This window comes from Centrocercus urophasianus, unplaced genomic scaffold (genome assembly GCF_019232065.1).
Source record: "Centrocercus urophasianus isolate 14NV4802_14NV808 unplaced genomic scaffold, USGS_Curo_1.0 seq_10, whole genome shotgun sequence".
Taxonomy (NCBI): domain Eukaryota; kingdom Metazoa; phylum Chordata; class Aves; order Galliformes; family Phasianidae; genus Centrocercus; species Centrocercus urophasianus.
Window position 1 is genome coordinate 26,895,792 of NW_024884142.1, and position 15,084 is coordinate 26,910,875.

At 39.0% G+C, this 15,084-nt stretch overlaps 1 protein-coding gene across 1 annotated transcript in view; it reads right to left on the minus strand.

The window, feature by feature from the left end:
• Window positions 1-15,084, minus strand: part of ME1 (malic enzyme 1) — a 158,459-nt gene that overhangs the window by 662 nt on the left and 142,713 nt on the right. The window contains exons 10-13 of the mRNA XM_042816538.1: window positions 12,405-12,510; window positions 10,384-10,526; window positions 8,034-8,207; window positions 1,311-1,409 (exon numbers count right to left, since the gene is read on the minus strand). Of these exons, the coding sequence (XP_042672472.1) occupies window positions 1,311-1,409; window positions 8,034-8,207; window positions 10,384-10,526; window positions 12,405-12,510 (522 nt within the window). The remainder of the gene's footprint in view (window positions 1-1,310; window positions 1,410-8,033; window positions 8,208-10,383; window positions 10,527-12,404; window positions 12,511-15,084) is intronic.

A 15,084-nucleotide genomic window follows, 5' to 3' on the forward strand; every position in this document is an offset into this window, starting at 1 on the left:
CATGCCCCCTGCATATGAGGGAAGTTTATTATTTGCCTCAGTTTGGTAAAACATTTTTCAAAGGTAAACGCTAAACAAGGTGCATAGGTTTAAATTCTATGTATGACGGGGGAAAGCCTGTGTATTTTGTCTCTGAGAATTCAACAAGATCGGAATCAATTGCATCCTACGTATGGCTGTGGCAAAAAATTGACATTCGGAAGGGACTGGAGCTCACTCAATGCATCAAAGCATACTGTCACATCTGAAGAACACCAGCTTGAGATATATACATCTTTTGGCTAGATGCTCCTCTGTGAAACAAAAGAAGGATTACATATTAGTTTAAAGCAGCAGTGATCTTCAGTAGGATCTGCTTCAACTGCAACTGGCAAACAGACTGAAGCTCTTACTTTAAATGAAGGGAAGACAAAGTCTTCTTCCTGCTCTCCTTAGCCATCACTTTAAAACATAAATATTTTAGGTTAGTGAGAAGCCAGTGCCCCAAGGGGAAGAGCTACAGTATGTTGGCTTCCTTTTTAGAATTCATCTGCCAGAGCTGAGTGAGATGTTTGTATTTGTCTAAGAGTTTCTCTTCAGGTCTGCATGCATAATAATCACAGCTGAATGAGGTCTGAATTTATGTTCTGCATTTGGTATTCCAAAAATTTTCAGAGTGTTTCTTCCCTGGAAAGGACAGAGGCCATCACTTAACCTTTAGTGCTGTACAAGCACTAAAGCACTGCACGAGAGTAGGTGCTTGTGGGAATAACACTTCAGCAGAGATCAGGCAGAAAGACTTGGTCAGTAACACTTTCCTTTTTCAACATGCATTCAGGTTATCTCATCAGAGACAACAGAGGAGTTTCCATCACTGTGTTTTCTGCCACATAGGCAGTTTGATGTAGCCTGAGGAATCTTGGTAATATTTTAACATTTACAGGACAGTTATCATTTGCCTAAGAAGACATGAGGGGCAAGAAGGATATTATTATTATTATTATTATTATTATTATTATTTATTTTAAATGTAGAATAAGTGAAGCTAGGGGAAGTGTTTGATGCACAAAGGCTCCTTATTATTGTTTCAAAAGGATGTTCAGTAACTGGAATGTTTTACATCAGTAAACAAAATTTCTGGAGTTCTGACTCATTCCTCCTTGTACTGGGGTCAAATTTGGGGTTACATTTATGAATTGAAATTAAATACATTTATTTTTACTCCTAGACCAAGATTGCTGTAAATCAACTTGTGAGAAGATGTGTCAGCTGATCAAATCTAATGCTCAGCATGGGAAGAAAAGAAGCCAGGAAAGACTGAAATGACTTACCCTCACAGCAATCTTCAGAGACACCTGCTGAATTGTTACTAAAGGAGGGTACAGGCGACCTTCCTGTAAATTCTCCTCTGAAACTTGCTGAGCTATTACCTAGAAATAAGGCAGACATGTTAAACTTTAAATGCAGACACAATTGTAACTTTATGAGGCACGGATCTAGTCTTACACAAATAAATGGTCATGCTTTGGCAGGTCACATGGGTACTGTGTGACCTAATTTCCCTATTAGTGATTTTAACAATCTGCCTGATCATTAGGTGTAGCCAGATAAGAGCTAGAAATTGAGGGAGTTGTGCCCTTTTCTCACTCTGATTGTATTGAAACCTGAATCATTCATGTGCCTGTAGATGGAGTAGAAGGGAAATAAATATTTATTAATATCAAATCTGATATTGGTTGGTTAATTTTTTTTTAGGTAAGAGGAAATGTTTGGCATAAAAGCATTGACAGGCTGTGCGATGAACAGAACAGGAGGCACTGAACAGGATCTTGAGTGAGGCCATGGCATACAAACTAGCAAATTGTTCACTAAGACACATGAATTCCAGCCACTGGTTTTAGTTGGGTCATAGACTTCTAAAATTATAGAAGCACTTGTTATTCTGATGGTTGTTAGGTCATCCTGTGCAGAAAATAATGCCGAAACCTTAAGTGTAAAATGCTTTGAATAAAATTACTAGCGGCTAACCAGGTTTCTTATACATCCAGCTCACGAGTCTAATCTGTATGAAATCAGAAAAGGAAATACAGTCAACCACAGAGCAAAGTAAAGTCAAGTTAAGATTATCCAGTCTTTCTGGAAGTCACTGCAGGCAGACTGATAAACAGAAGGTCTAAATTCTGGCTTGCTGGGACAACAAACCCACTGCTGCTATGTCCACTCCACCTGAATGCTGCAGCAGGTCTGTCACCTCAGCCACAGCAGATTAATAGAGAAATTATTTTGAATCTCTGTTTGATTTACTTATTATTTCCATCAGACTGATGAGGGGAAACAATCATAGAATCATAGAATCATAGAATCACAAGGTTGAAAACGACCTATAAGATCATCCAGTCCAACCATCTCCTCATCACCATTGCCACCACTAGTACTAAAGATACTACAGTACTAAACAATGACAAAGAAGTTCTGATTCACATCCAAGCATCTCCTCTACAGCCTGGATATTCTTACTTAGTCCTTCCACCAAGACTGGAAGCGTTTTGCAGTCATCTCCAGTAATGAACAGATCAGGAAAGCATGGCAAACTGGAGAAAATTTGACCATCTCCTCATTGGCCTCATGAAAAACCTATTACCATGCAGTGTGAGGGCATTCTCAACAGAGTGAAGAGACACTGCACACATTGTCTTTTTTCATGAGCTTCCTCTATTACTACCACAGATAACATTTAAGAAGCAAAGGATCTTGCTAACTAATAACTAATAACTAATAACTAATAACTAATATCTTTGGGTCTAAAGATATTCTTGTTATTGCTAACTAAAGTTTGTTTGTCACTTGGGGATCTGAAATAGAGAACAGCATTTCATGATAATCCAGCCTTGGGTTTACTGAGCCTGAGAGTCAGCTGGGATCAGTTCACTAACCTGGCTTCTATTCTGGAATCTCTTTGGTGGACTTGATGGTTTCAGTTCTTTAGCTGTCCACCTTTGTATCTTCTAGGGAGCTGATAGTCAGAAACAAATCTAAATAGCTTCTAAGCAAACTAAGCACAAAACTCATATATTAGACATGGTCTGGCTTCAAGTAGTTTAAAAACTAAAAGCTGTCTTCTCTAGCATTCACTATTACAGTTCTCAAAACAGAATCATTTTCAAATATTATGAAAATGTTAAATCATTTTAAGAAAGCAGACAAATACATATGTCTGTCTTACTTGGGCACAGAAATAATTTACCCTATTGTGGGCATTGCTTGCTCTTTGAGCAGCTGGGAGCACAAAACAGTAACAAGAAAAGGAGCCTTTTCGTACAGCACAAGTTTGTGCTTTTTAAATCTGTTACATTTCATAAGCAGCTTCAATTGCAGTTTAGTACATCACGCTTGCCCTTGGAATCTATCCTTCTGATAACATGGCCCAAACAGAAAGCAAGAGGTATGCCTCTGAGAGAAGGAATTAGCATACTTGTAACAGAGCAACAAGTAGTTCCTACATCTTGTGGTGTATGTGGGAAACAGGACCTTGTGCACACTGCTTACACATGATGAGGACTGCGCCAGAAAAGATACGTGGCAATCATCAGTTCATCCTGCTGACAGCAGCAGATAAAATGCTTGAATTAAAGGACTAACATGACAGGAACTCCAGGTTCAAAGAGATCCTGTTGGTTTTTTTTTTGCAATCTACCTGACACTCTGCTAGGTGCAGCAGGGTTTTCCATATGGAGGGAAAATTGTAATAAGTGCAGCTAGAGGTTACATACTCTAGTTCAGAAAAACAGGTAAAGGAAGATTGTTTACCTTTTAATCTGATATTGACAGATATAGCAGACACAACACCCCTCTAGGGGGAGCTATGATAACATAACATCTACTGCTTGCTTTCTGTAACAGCAACTAGGTTATCCAAAAATGGTGCACAGCCCTTTGATAAAACAAAGTATACATCTGCGTGTGTTAGGAGGAGCTTACAAAAAGAGAATTTTGCTGTTCACAGTTCAGTAAGATTCTGCAGAAAAGATGGAATCTGAAATGATCAACGGCAAGTTGCTGTCAGTGAAATGCATCACTGAAAAGAAAGGTCGGGGGCAGAGTGCTTCTGTTTTGTGACAGGGCTGATAGAAAGCAAGCCATAAAACATGAAGATGATGCTTAAAGTAGGAGAGTTAGCAAGCTTAGCCTGTACAGATGGCATGCTGTTCCTTCTGACTTTCTCCTATATAAGCAAAAGAATGACACATTCTTCATGTGGTCTCTGAAAGAACTTTAGAGACCATTAGGTCAATGGCAATGGAAAAAAAAAAAAGAATCAACAATTGGAGTTATTAAGAACGTGTGAGGCAACAAAGAAAATGCAATTATCTTCAATGTATAAATCTGGGATGCAAGATCACTTTGTGCATCTTTCTTTACCTACTTCAAGCAAGAATAGGGTAGAATCATGAATGGTATAAAGAATAACGAGGGCAATCAGAAGGTTAGCCCTGAACAAGGAAATCAGACTCCTGAAAGAAGAGAAGGGAAGACTGCAAGAGAATAAAAATAAAAAATAAAAAATAAAATTCTCATCATGCTATAGGAAACCCAAATCATCAGGCAGCAGGAAATCATGAAAGGAGTTTCTTTTTCCATGGAACTCATAATTGAATTGTGATACTAATTGCTAAAAGATGTTGGAAGATTCAAATGTTTAAAAAGTCATTGGTCTCATATGTGAGAGAAAGCCGTGCAGGGATAAAACTTCCAACTCACAAAGTCTGTAGAGCACAGATTGCTGAGAACACATTTTCAGCAGAAGGATCGCTCTATCCTTTCCTCTTATTTTATCCTCTCTTCCTCAGCTTCTGCTCTCATTCCTTTTACAGAAAGTATAGGACTCTTTGGGTCTTAAGACCAACCCAGTATGACAGCTTTTCATTGTTCATAGTTTAGTTAATTACAGTTTTTAACAGAAGAAGTGAAAGGCAACCAAGATTGGACAAATGGAATAAAACGAATAGTGGCTCCCTGACTTTTATAGGACATAAATTCTATGGTGGAAGGAGTAACTTATAAGTAACACATGTCAGGAACATTCAGTTGGTTCATAATTCTCTTTCCCTTCTGTTGTGTTAGGTATGACATAGAATAGGCAATGTCCCTTGTCATCCAGAGAAATTGACTACAGTTAAGAGCTATTACAGCTTTACAAAGTTTATCAAACCTAAATCAAAGTTACATTCTGTTTTACTTGGCATGAAGAAAAGAACACTGAAAGTAGAACCTGTTGTAGTTGCAATAAACTATTTGTGACTTTTATCAGATTTAATTGGAGGGGCAGCAAAGCACAAAGAAGCAGCAGCAGGCATGCAGCCTGGGCTGCTTGGATTTTATACTTTTTCAAGTAAGTTACCACTAAACTGAGAAGGTTCCTTTACTTAAAAAGCATCTTTTTGGCTCCATAACTTTTGCAGCATCTTGGGCCCTTCCATTTCAAATGTAGAGCACTAACAATTTTCTGAAAAACACAGGGGACTATTTTGATTTCTTTCTTTCCACTGGAAAATATCTAGAGGAAAAAAAAAAAAACAGTTAAAAATTTTACCTTTGCTTTGTACTGTAACTTCAGCTAAGGGCCTAAGCTGTCCTTAACACCTCTGATAACTCTTTGGGGCAAAGATCCTTTGATCTGCCAGGTCTGTCCTTGCTCAGTAAGCTGCCTTGAGCTCACTGAATCCACAGTAATGAAGTGCCTCTCACACAGTGAGGAAGACCAAATACGAATTCTTTCAGTTCCAGGTGTGTTGCAAATAGCTGCTCATTGAACCTGGTGCCAGTACAGATTCTCCATAAAGGAAAGAATAGTTTCACATGTCAAGCGTTACTAGGGATTTTATTAAGGGGGAAGGTACTTTGTGTAGGAAAATCTTTAGCAGAGAGGAAGAGTCAGGAGAGAACATCTATTTCAAGATAGCATTCCAGAACTTCCTCAATATTTCTGACACCATTTTATTTCCAGTTAAGTTTCTTGGTTCAAAATGAGTTTTTGGTGACTTAGCAGACTGCAACACTGCAACTTAAAACACAGTTTGGTCTACACGTGTCACCTTTCATTTGTCAACATTCTATACACAGGAGTCATTTCACCCAAACCAAAAGCAACATCTAGAATGAAAGAAGACAACTGTTTAACACAGCAGTTTAGACCAGCAAGTGAAGATCACCGTGTCCAACTGAAATTACAGAGGAGGATTTAAAGGGAGGATATAATTATCCAAAGACTTATGAGATGGATCATTGCCCTCCTAGGATGGTTAAAGCTAGTGGAGACAGTCTGGGCCTTTTACTAATTTTAAAGATGGAAATTGTGAATGTCTTTTTCATGGGGGGCAAGCTGTTGGCAAACCTTTTGAAAGATGCTGTAGTATGCACCTTCAAACAAAATATCAGAAACCCAGCAATGGCAGCATGCAAGTGTCTGCCCTTCATACCACATACCATCAGTCAAAGAGTTATGTTGCCTACTAATTGCCTTAGGGTGATAGTAAAGAGCCACTTTCTTCCCTTTAATCCATGAAGAGGACACAAGGAGCAAGGATGCTGGAATGCAATATCCTTTAGAGTTGCATCAGGCATTCTCTTTTTTGCTATCTGGTGCAACTTTTTCTTTTTTGATTGCTCCATAATTTCTAACTTCATTGCTTTTGGGCTTCTTCTGTGTAAGCCACTACTGATGTGTTCTCCAGGTTTTTGTACAGCTTTAAGGATCAGGACACTGCAATTTCATAAACTTGTATGGATGGCAAATGGATACAAACTGCAGTGGGTAAAAATCACCATTGCACAGAATCAAGATTAATCACAGTTACCTTGGTAAACTGGGGATAACCATGCTTTTTTCTGTACCATTAAACGAGAAAAGAAAGCATCAGGCTTTGAATGAGTGTGCATGGACAGAGCTGAACTTTGTGAGGCTCATTACATTGGTGCAGATGCAAAGGAGCCAGGAACATCAGGACAGTGCAAGAATGCAGGAGAATGAAGGGACAGGGATTAGGTCAGAGCAGAGTGGTAAGGATGTTACCTGCCTATAGCAGATGAGCAAAGATGTTGGATCCAGAAAAGCATAGAAATTTACAGTCTTCCTAAGCAAAAAAGCAGTTACAGAAAGATCGACTTGGGGGAGTTTTTGTTAAAAATAAAAATTAAAAAAAATATACACAAAAAAACACCTGTGTAAGAGAATTTGATTTCAACAACTCCTGGTTATTTTGTTTGATGAAAGGCCTCTAGCCAGATTCTTCTCTGATGTGTGCTGAAGAGATAATCCTGTGCATTTGCAATGTCATACTGTAAGACTGTAGATGTCAGATTTTGAATAATTTTTGGAAGAGGTCAATGAGTTCCCAAAATGAAATATGTTTGCTCTGTCTCTTACCTAGCAGATGGAGATAAAGGAGGACAGACAAAAAGCTGGATAATAATGATGAACAAAGATGATGATATGTTGCTTGAGGAAAGAGAGGAACCAGTGCAGAAAAGGATAGGAATCAAAATGGAAAGAATAACATCACCTCAAGATGAGGTGCAAATAACTAGAAAGCAATGGAGCACATTCACCAGCTGTTGACAGGAGAGGTCCAGAAATGATACTAACAACTCTATGCAATATTAACAAAAAGAAAAAAAAAAAATCAAGTAGTTTTTTGCAAGCAAAACACCCACAAAAGTCACCAAAGCTACCAACATCAGAATACAAGTCTAAAATTAAACTTGTATGCACAGGTATGTGAACTGTACATAGGCACCCATGACAGTACATTGCCAAAGGGTCTCTCGCATTTCCATTCTAACAGAACATGAAGTTTACATCAGATGTCCTTTGGGCCAAGTATCACCTTGTTAAAAAGAAATAGTATACCTTGTAAATAGAGATCTTAGCAAAAAAAAAAAAAAAAAAAAAGTCACTATTTTCTCAATTTCAAAGACAATATTTAGTTATTTCTGCATAATTTTTTATTATTACCAATTTAGTATATTAAGAAATTTAAAAAACTTTTATACGGTACCTCAGCAGTTGTGAGGAACACATCCTCAGTAATATGTTTCATTCCACATGAAATAACACCAAGAGCAACACCAGGGAACACGTAGGAATTGTTACCCTGCCCAGGATACAGAGTTTTTCCATTTGGAAGAGTGACAGGATCAAAAGGACTTCCACTGGCAAAAATGCCACGTCCCTATGTTGTAAAGAGAAAACCAAAGAAATAATGTTATTTGAGAATATATTGTTCACATATTTGGCTGAGAAATTTTCAACAGTATAGAAATTACTTGTGGATGTCTATGTGATGTCACAGAGTACATACTGCCATGTTCAGGAGTCATAGCTATCTGTACAGTTTAGAGGAGGAAGAGGTGAAGGCTGGCACCAATTACTCATTTTGTGTGTCCACACCAGAGGAAGAGCATATGGGAAGAAAGTAGATGCCTGCAGCTGTAAGAGAGGAAGGTACAGTACTGTCACAGTAACAACGGTTGATGCTACTGGACATTTTTTTCCCCAAAACAACAGCAAAGTTACCACAAAAATGGCACCAATGCCAGCAAGTGTTGCACATTTGTGTGAAAGACAGGGCAATTTCTGAGGAGCTGCGGACAGGCAGAGCAGCTCACTTCTATGCCTCTCCAGTGACCCCACAGCTCAGTGCAGGACTTAGTTACCAGTTCTGTCCCAGGAATGCCATTTCACAGTGCGCCTACAGCACAGTTTGGTGATGGGATTTCCTCTGCTAGAACTGTGTGGATTCACTTACTGTAATGCACTGAGTAGAGCTTGGACACCAGCTTAGGAGCTAGTACGTGAACACCCAATACTGATAGATCTACACCTGTTTTCTAGTAGACTTTTGTGTAGTGCCAAGTGATCCAGATTGTGCTGCTGTCCCAGACAGATCCCAGGCACCAAACACTGGTTGGAACCAGCAGGCAACACGGAAAACCTAGCCTGTTTGGGGGTACCAGGGAGCTTAGCTGTGTGGATGATACAAACTGTGCCACATCACTTATCCTCAGGATGAAAAGAGCAGCCAACTCATTTTACATGGCAGAGCATGTGGGAACCTGAGTGCTGCATGATCTGAGTACCCTCCCTGCTGTCCAGGAGGGAGGCTATGTAGGGCCTGCTCTGGCACTGCCATCAGATAGGGGCAGAAGCACATGGGGTGGCCAGACAGAGAAGCAAAGCTTATGTTGCTAATAGCTTAGCACTAGACAGCTGGAGTACTAGGCTTGGTGTCAGTTTTAGAGCACTGAGGGAAGAAGTGATATCTCAGAGGCTCTGCACCAAAGGTTCTGAGCTCCTGCCCAACTGAGGAAAGAGCACCCTAGAATTTAAGCAGTAAATTGAGGTGGGGAAGAGAAGCTGGCTTTCATTTACGCTAGCATTACTGAGGTGATAAATGTCATGTTAAAACTTCAGAGGTACTTTGTATCAGAAATATCCATGCCTATTTTAGAGAATTGAAAGTGTGCATTTTAAAATATACCGTATTTGTTCTTCAGAAGATAATTCTGTTTAGTTTGGTGTCATGCAACATTTTCCTGGCCTGTTTATTATATGTTTTGGTGAGAGATCAAACACTTCAGTGTATCCCTTTCTCTGCCTGCCAGATGCTGTTACCCATTATAGCCAGCCCTCCATGCAGTCTGCTTCCCTGCTTCTTGCACTGCACTGTAATTGTGTACGTTTCAGTGGGCAATGGCCATGCTAAATTTGTCTTTTAAACACCGAAGCTGTCATTCAAACTGCCCTGCATTCAAAAAGAAATCCAAACAGAAGCCACTATAAAATACATACAGTCAACTATTTATACATGGCAAATCCCAAACTGAATTACAGGATAATCCGTGCATTAGCACTTGCATAAGACAATATAAATTATTTTCACCTATATTTCCATAACAGAAATCCTTGTCAATTGACTCAAAGAGGAGTCAGTTACTCCAAGTGGACTAATTATTAATAAAGAAATATTTGAATGATTTTCTTTCTTTACTGACATACTTTCTTACTGCAAAGTGTATTTGTACTGCCTCAAATAAAATGCATACTGCTATTAACACAGCAGTAAACAAACGGTACTGTACAAAAACAGGCATAAGACTTCAATATCTGACAGTTACTGATCCTTCAGTTATAACAAATATTATGCTTATTTATTTTTTTTTAATGAGAGTGTAAGCTTCTAGTGACTTCAGTGAAATTGTCTTGATAAAATCTGTCACTTAATTCAATTAAATCTTAGCTACAGGTAGAAACATTACCAGTACCTGTTATTTCACCCTCTACCTTTTCCCCATTCTAATCTTGAGTTTTGCTTTAAACTACATAGATTGGTATTACTCTTTGGTTACCTCTGTATATTTGTAGCACTGCTCAGCAGTACACTCTGCTTTGCTGGTAGGATTGCTGAGAGCAAAAATAATTGGGTTTTTGTTGAAAGCAGCCATATCCTGAAGAATTTGTTTAGTAAAAGCACCACCAATTGCAGCAACTCCTAAGGAAGAAAAAGACACATACAACAAGCAGAAAAGGTAATTAATGCCAGGTAAGTAACAAATGCCACACTGAGAAGAACAGTATTTCTTTTTCTGCATACCTTCATTTCTAAAATGTAACTCAACCCTTTTCCTAACACGTGGTTAAAAAAAAAAAAAAAGCTTGTATACATGATTTTGCAATTGTGAAACTTCAGTGTTATCTCCAATGTAAGAGAGGGCCTACACATCTCTGAGACTTTTGGTGAACTTCTCACTTTATTTAGTAGAAAGATGTATCTCTGTCTGTTAAGTCTCATGACTTCTCAGAGTTTATCAGTGTTCGATTTTTTGTGTGACAAGAAGAGGATAAATGACAGCCTTTGTGTCCTACAGCTGGTCATGCTGTCATCTCCAGCCTCAACTGTTGCATAATTTCAGTTACATGTCTAAGGCTTCCCTGACAGCTACAATCTTTTAAAATACAATACTTTCCATCCTACCAGAGATTAAAGGTAATGGTTTTCTTTCCCCAAGCCTGTCCACACTTATAAATGCTTTCCACAAGGACTAGGTGCCAGTCTTGTGGTATGAAAGCATCTAATTTAAGTTGGATTCTATTGCAATGTAGACGTGTAGCTTCTGTATAGTATCTTAGATCTCAGATCCTTCACTAACCAAAAATGAGGAGAGGAGAAGGAAATCATGTTTTTGGGATGTCAAGTAAACACGTATTTCTACCTAACCTATAAGAGCTGGGAATCCAAGGGTCAAGCTTCTGATTGCCATGCTTTCCATGGGAAACAGATAAACAGTCCTTTGAATGAACTTTATTTGACCATATTCTCAGGACAACTTCTCACACAGGCTGTAGAGAAGGTGGCCTCTTACTTGCTCAGTGTCCTGACACCCGGCTCTGCTTTCCACACAGCATTCTGAGTTTCCACAGCAGGAAAAAATGCTTGGGTGGGAGAGTAGGAAAGGATCCAAATGCAGGCCAGGAGATGGGAGTCTGCAGCTTGGGTCTCTCCTGGGTCAGCACTGCAACTTCTCATCACTCGTGCCTAAAGGTTCATCCCAACACTGCCCATTCTAAAGGTCAGTTTGGTGCTGCACAAGGAGAGCATGCAAACCCAAGCCAAATTTCTTTACCTCATTTAAGATCATTGTCAAAAAGCAGATTTTACTGCATAAGAGCCGTGTGTTCAAGGCATAGTCAAAACATAGCATAATATTCACTGTGGCATTTCAGATTTTCTAGCATCTCCTAACTGATTTTACTAGGCAGATAATTGTTCAAGTTTTACATATTAAGTAACAATTCAAGAGTACTTGCTTTTCTTTCCTGAAGCTGTCACTGAAATACAACAACCAAACTGCAGATAGTTGAACAATTCTTCACTGAGATCAAAATCCTGCAACTTTTACAAAAGCAAAAGCCTTTGTAAAACCTGTGTTTTGGTCTTCACAAAGGACTGAGGGCTAAGGAGCTAAATGTGAAGGAAAAGAATATTCAGATACAACTGGCTCATAATTACACAGCTTTGCATTTGTTTAACTGTTTTCTCAGTCTAAGTTTGAGGTCATTTGTATTACACTGTCCTCATTAGATCAGAAGTAATTTAGGAAGGCGATAAGCTTCTCTATTTGATGTTTAAAACAAGTTGGATTATTTTTCCTGTAAAACTGATGGTTTGGAGTGAGAGCAATGTTACATGCTTGGATAGCTGATGTTTGTTCAGTTGCTTAATAGAGCCCATTATGTTCCTGGTGTTTTTTAAAAAACCACAAAGGCAAACTGTTCAGAGGAACTTGATCTTGTCTTTAGATGAAGCCACATCTCTGTTTTTTTCTTCAAACAAAGAATAAGGTCATTGCTTTAAAGTAAAAGAAATTACCTATTAGCACGGATGGTTTTATATCTTTAACAATGTCTTCTAGATTTCTCATTTCAGCATGTTCATGTGCAAAATGACTTTTCTCTTCTGTTAATGAGGCACGCCCCTGAGCAAAGGAAAAGAAAAAGATATTTACTACCAGCTTTCTGGAACCTAATATCCTGGGATAATCAGTTTATGAAGTATCTGGTTCAACACGTCCTATTTTCACTACTGCTTTTGCATCTGTCAACAAATACCATATCAGAACAAGTTACGTTGTATACAGTTATTACTCTTAGGATAGCTCAGGAGAAATCTATTTCTCTAAGAAGCAGAGGAATTAAATTCAATAATTTCACTTTACATTCATAAAAGCTCTAGGAACCAACTGTATTAACAATTAAACAAACACATCACAGATTTCTTTCTCAGCATTTTTAAAGTTGTCATACTTTCGCTCAAACTCTTTGTTATATAACAAACAACCCAGAAGTGCTAGGACAGGAAGCTTTTTTCAACTTTTTTCAGGTTTGTTCTTGCCTAAAAACAGAGAGAATATACAGGGGAAAGTATAAAGGAGACTATTTTACTTCATACTTCTTTTACTTCATTCATTGACTCTTAAGGATAAAAAATATTCTAACCACCTGCTCAGTGCACTGTTTCTTAATTAACAAAATTGACTTTGCTGTGACACAAACTTCAGTGTGATCTACACTGGCAATTTCCTTTGATGCCCAACAGGGTTTCCGTGGCAGATGCCAGAAAAAGGGCTATGCATTGACATACATTGACACACACTGACAGGCTCAGAGCTCAGTGTAAGGGACCTGGAATGGGGGCATGAAAGATACCACGCTTGTAAACATTACATTCACTGCCTAAATGCATGGACCTTTGTCTATACACACACAGCAGAACAGCTGAAATTGTTTAAAGATTGTATGCCTCCTCCAGTCCCACCCCACAGCCGGGTGGGCACTTTCAAACTCAAATCTCAGAGACATTGCCAGACCCTCAAACACCTTACCCTTTAAGGAGACAGAAGAGGATAGAGATATGTAGGGAAGTGCAGGAGGAAAATAGGATGTGAAATATAACTTAGCTGTATACAGATGTGTATCCTTGCCTCCATAGCCACACCTTATCCTACCAATAATACAAAAAGTTTCCTTAATCCCAGAAAGTATTGGAACAGCATTCATTCCATGATGCCACTGAAGTCTGTGAATCTGACTGTTTTAACTCAGCTTAGTAGTTCACATACTATTGGGTTCAAGTCATTTTTTAAATGACATTTTTGCTTTATTTTAACAAGAATGAACGATCTGTTAGTACACATTAGACAATGCAGTGTGGCCATGCTGGAGTTCCTCTGCTGCTCCTTGAACAGTAACCACAGGAACTGGTACACCAAATGAAAGGCAAATTTTTATGTTCAGCTGTATGTAAAGTTTCCAGATGGTACCACAGGAAGCAGGGTACATCTGTTATGTGGTCAGCTGTTCTGCCTCGGGATGCCAGCCCCTCTTGACTCATCCCTGATGACAACTAATTTCCAGATTTATACTCCTCGGGTCCTCTTTTTTAGTAACCTAAATACAGTTTTCTCATTAAAGGCTTATATCTGTGTGTGTATATACAGGTCTTAAGGGTTCTCTTGGAAATATTACCAGAGAAATACCACCACACAGGCACTTAGTTTCCTTTGTGGGTAAATGTAAACTTCTCAGCCTTCGGAGAATGCTGCAATATAGGCAATTTTTGACATATTTATGCTTCAATCACTTCCCCATCATTACGCATTTGCATCTGCCATTTTCCAGTACTCCAGCAGATGTCACCACAGTCTGTGCACACACGTCTGAGGTGTGTCCATTTCAAAACAGTGATCTCCCTTCGTATTCGCAGGGGGAAAGTATGACTTTCTTAGGCCATTAAAGAACAACTGTACATATAACCTCCTGGCCAAAAGCTTGTTGCTAGGAATAATTTAGAATGCAATAATGAGATACATTGGGATGGGCAGGTTGCTTGAAATTGAGGTGCTACAAAGAGCCTGACATCAAGGAAGGTTATTTATTTTTTTTTTGGCGGGTGCTGTGGAAAACTCTCATCCCCTTCTCCTCCTTCAATCTGTTTCTTGATGGCTTATCAGGCAGCTATTGGGGAAGCCACTTTTCAAACTGATTCTTGAATTCAGTCCCCCCAGAAGCTACCCAGTATAAAATAAATCTCCTCTAATAGCTATGATATGGGCTGGCCCACTCCTCAGCCTGCTCCAGGCACTGAGAGCATACAGGTCTGGTCATGGGAGCATGCAGATTGACGGGGAAATGAAACGCTCTGTTTTTCCACAACTAGTAATAGCTAAGAGGCCAGAGGCTGACTTCCTTATGGAGAAATACATTGGCACTCTTTTCTTTGTACAGTCTTATGTTTGGTTGGCTATTGAGGAGGAACTCCAACATTTTAAAACCAAAATCATGGAAGAACTGTCCACACACATATTGTCATAACCCCGAGGATTCCAGACCCCATTTCCTACTGACACAAATGATCATCTCATTAACTTAGCTATGAGGGGATACTCAAACAGTAAGCTAGATGTGATCCACTGCATCCCTTCACAAGCCGTTGGCCATCATTTCTACCCTATCTCAATTTCACACATTTAATTTCTACCATTCTAAAAAAA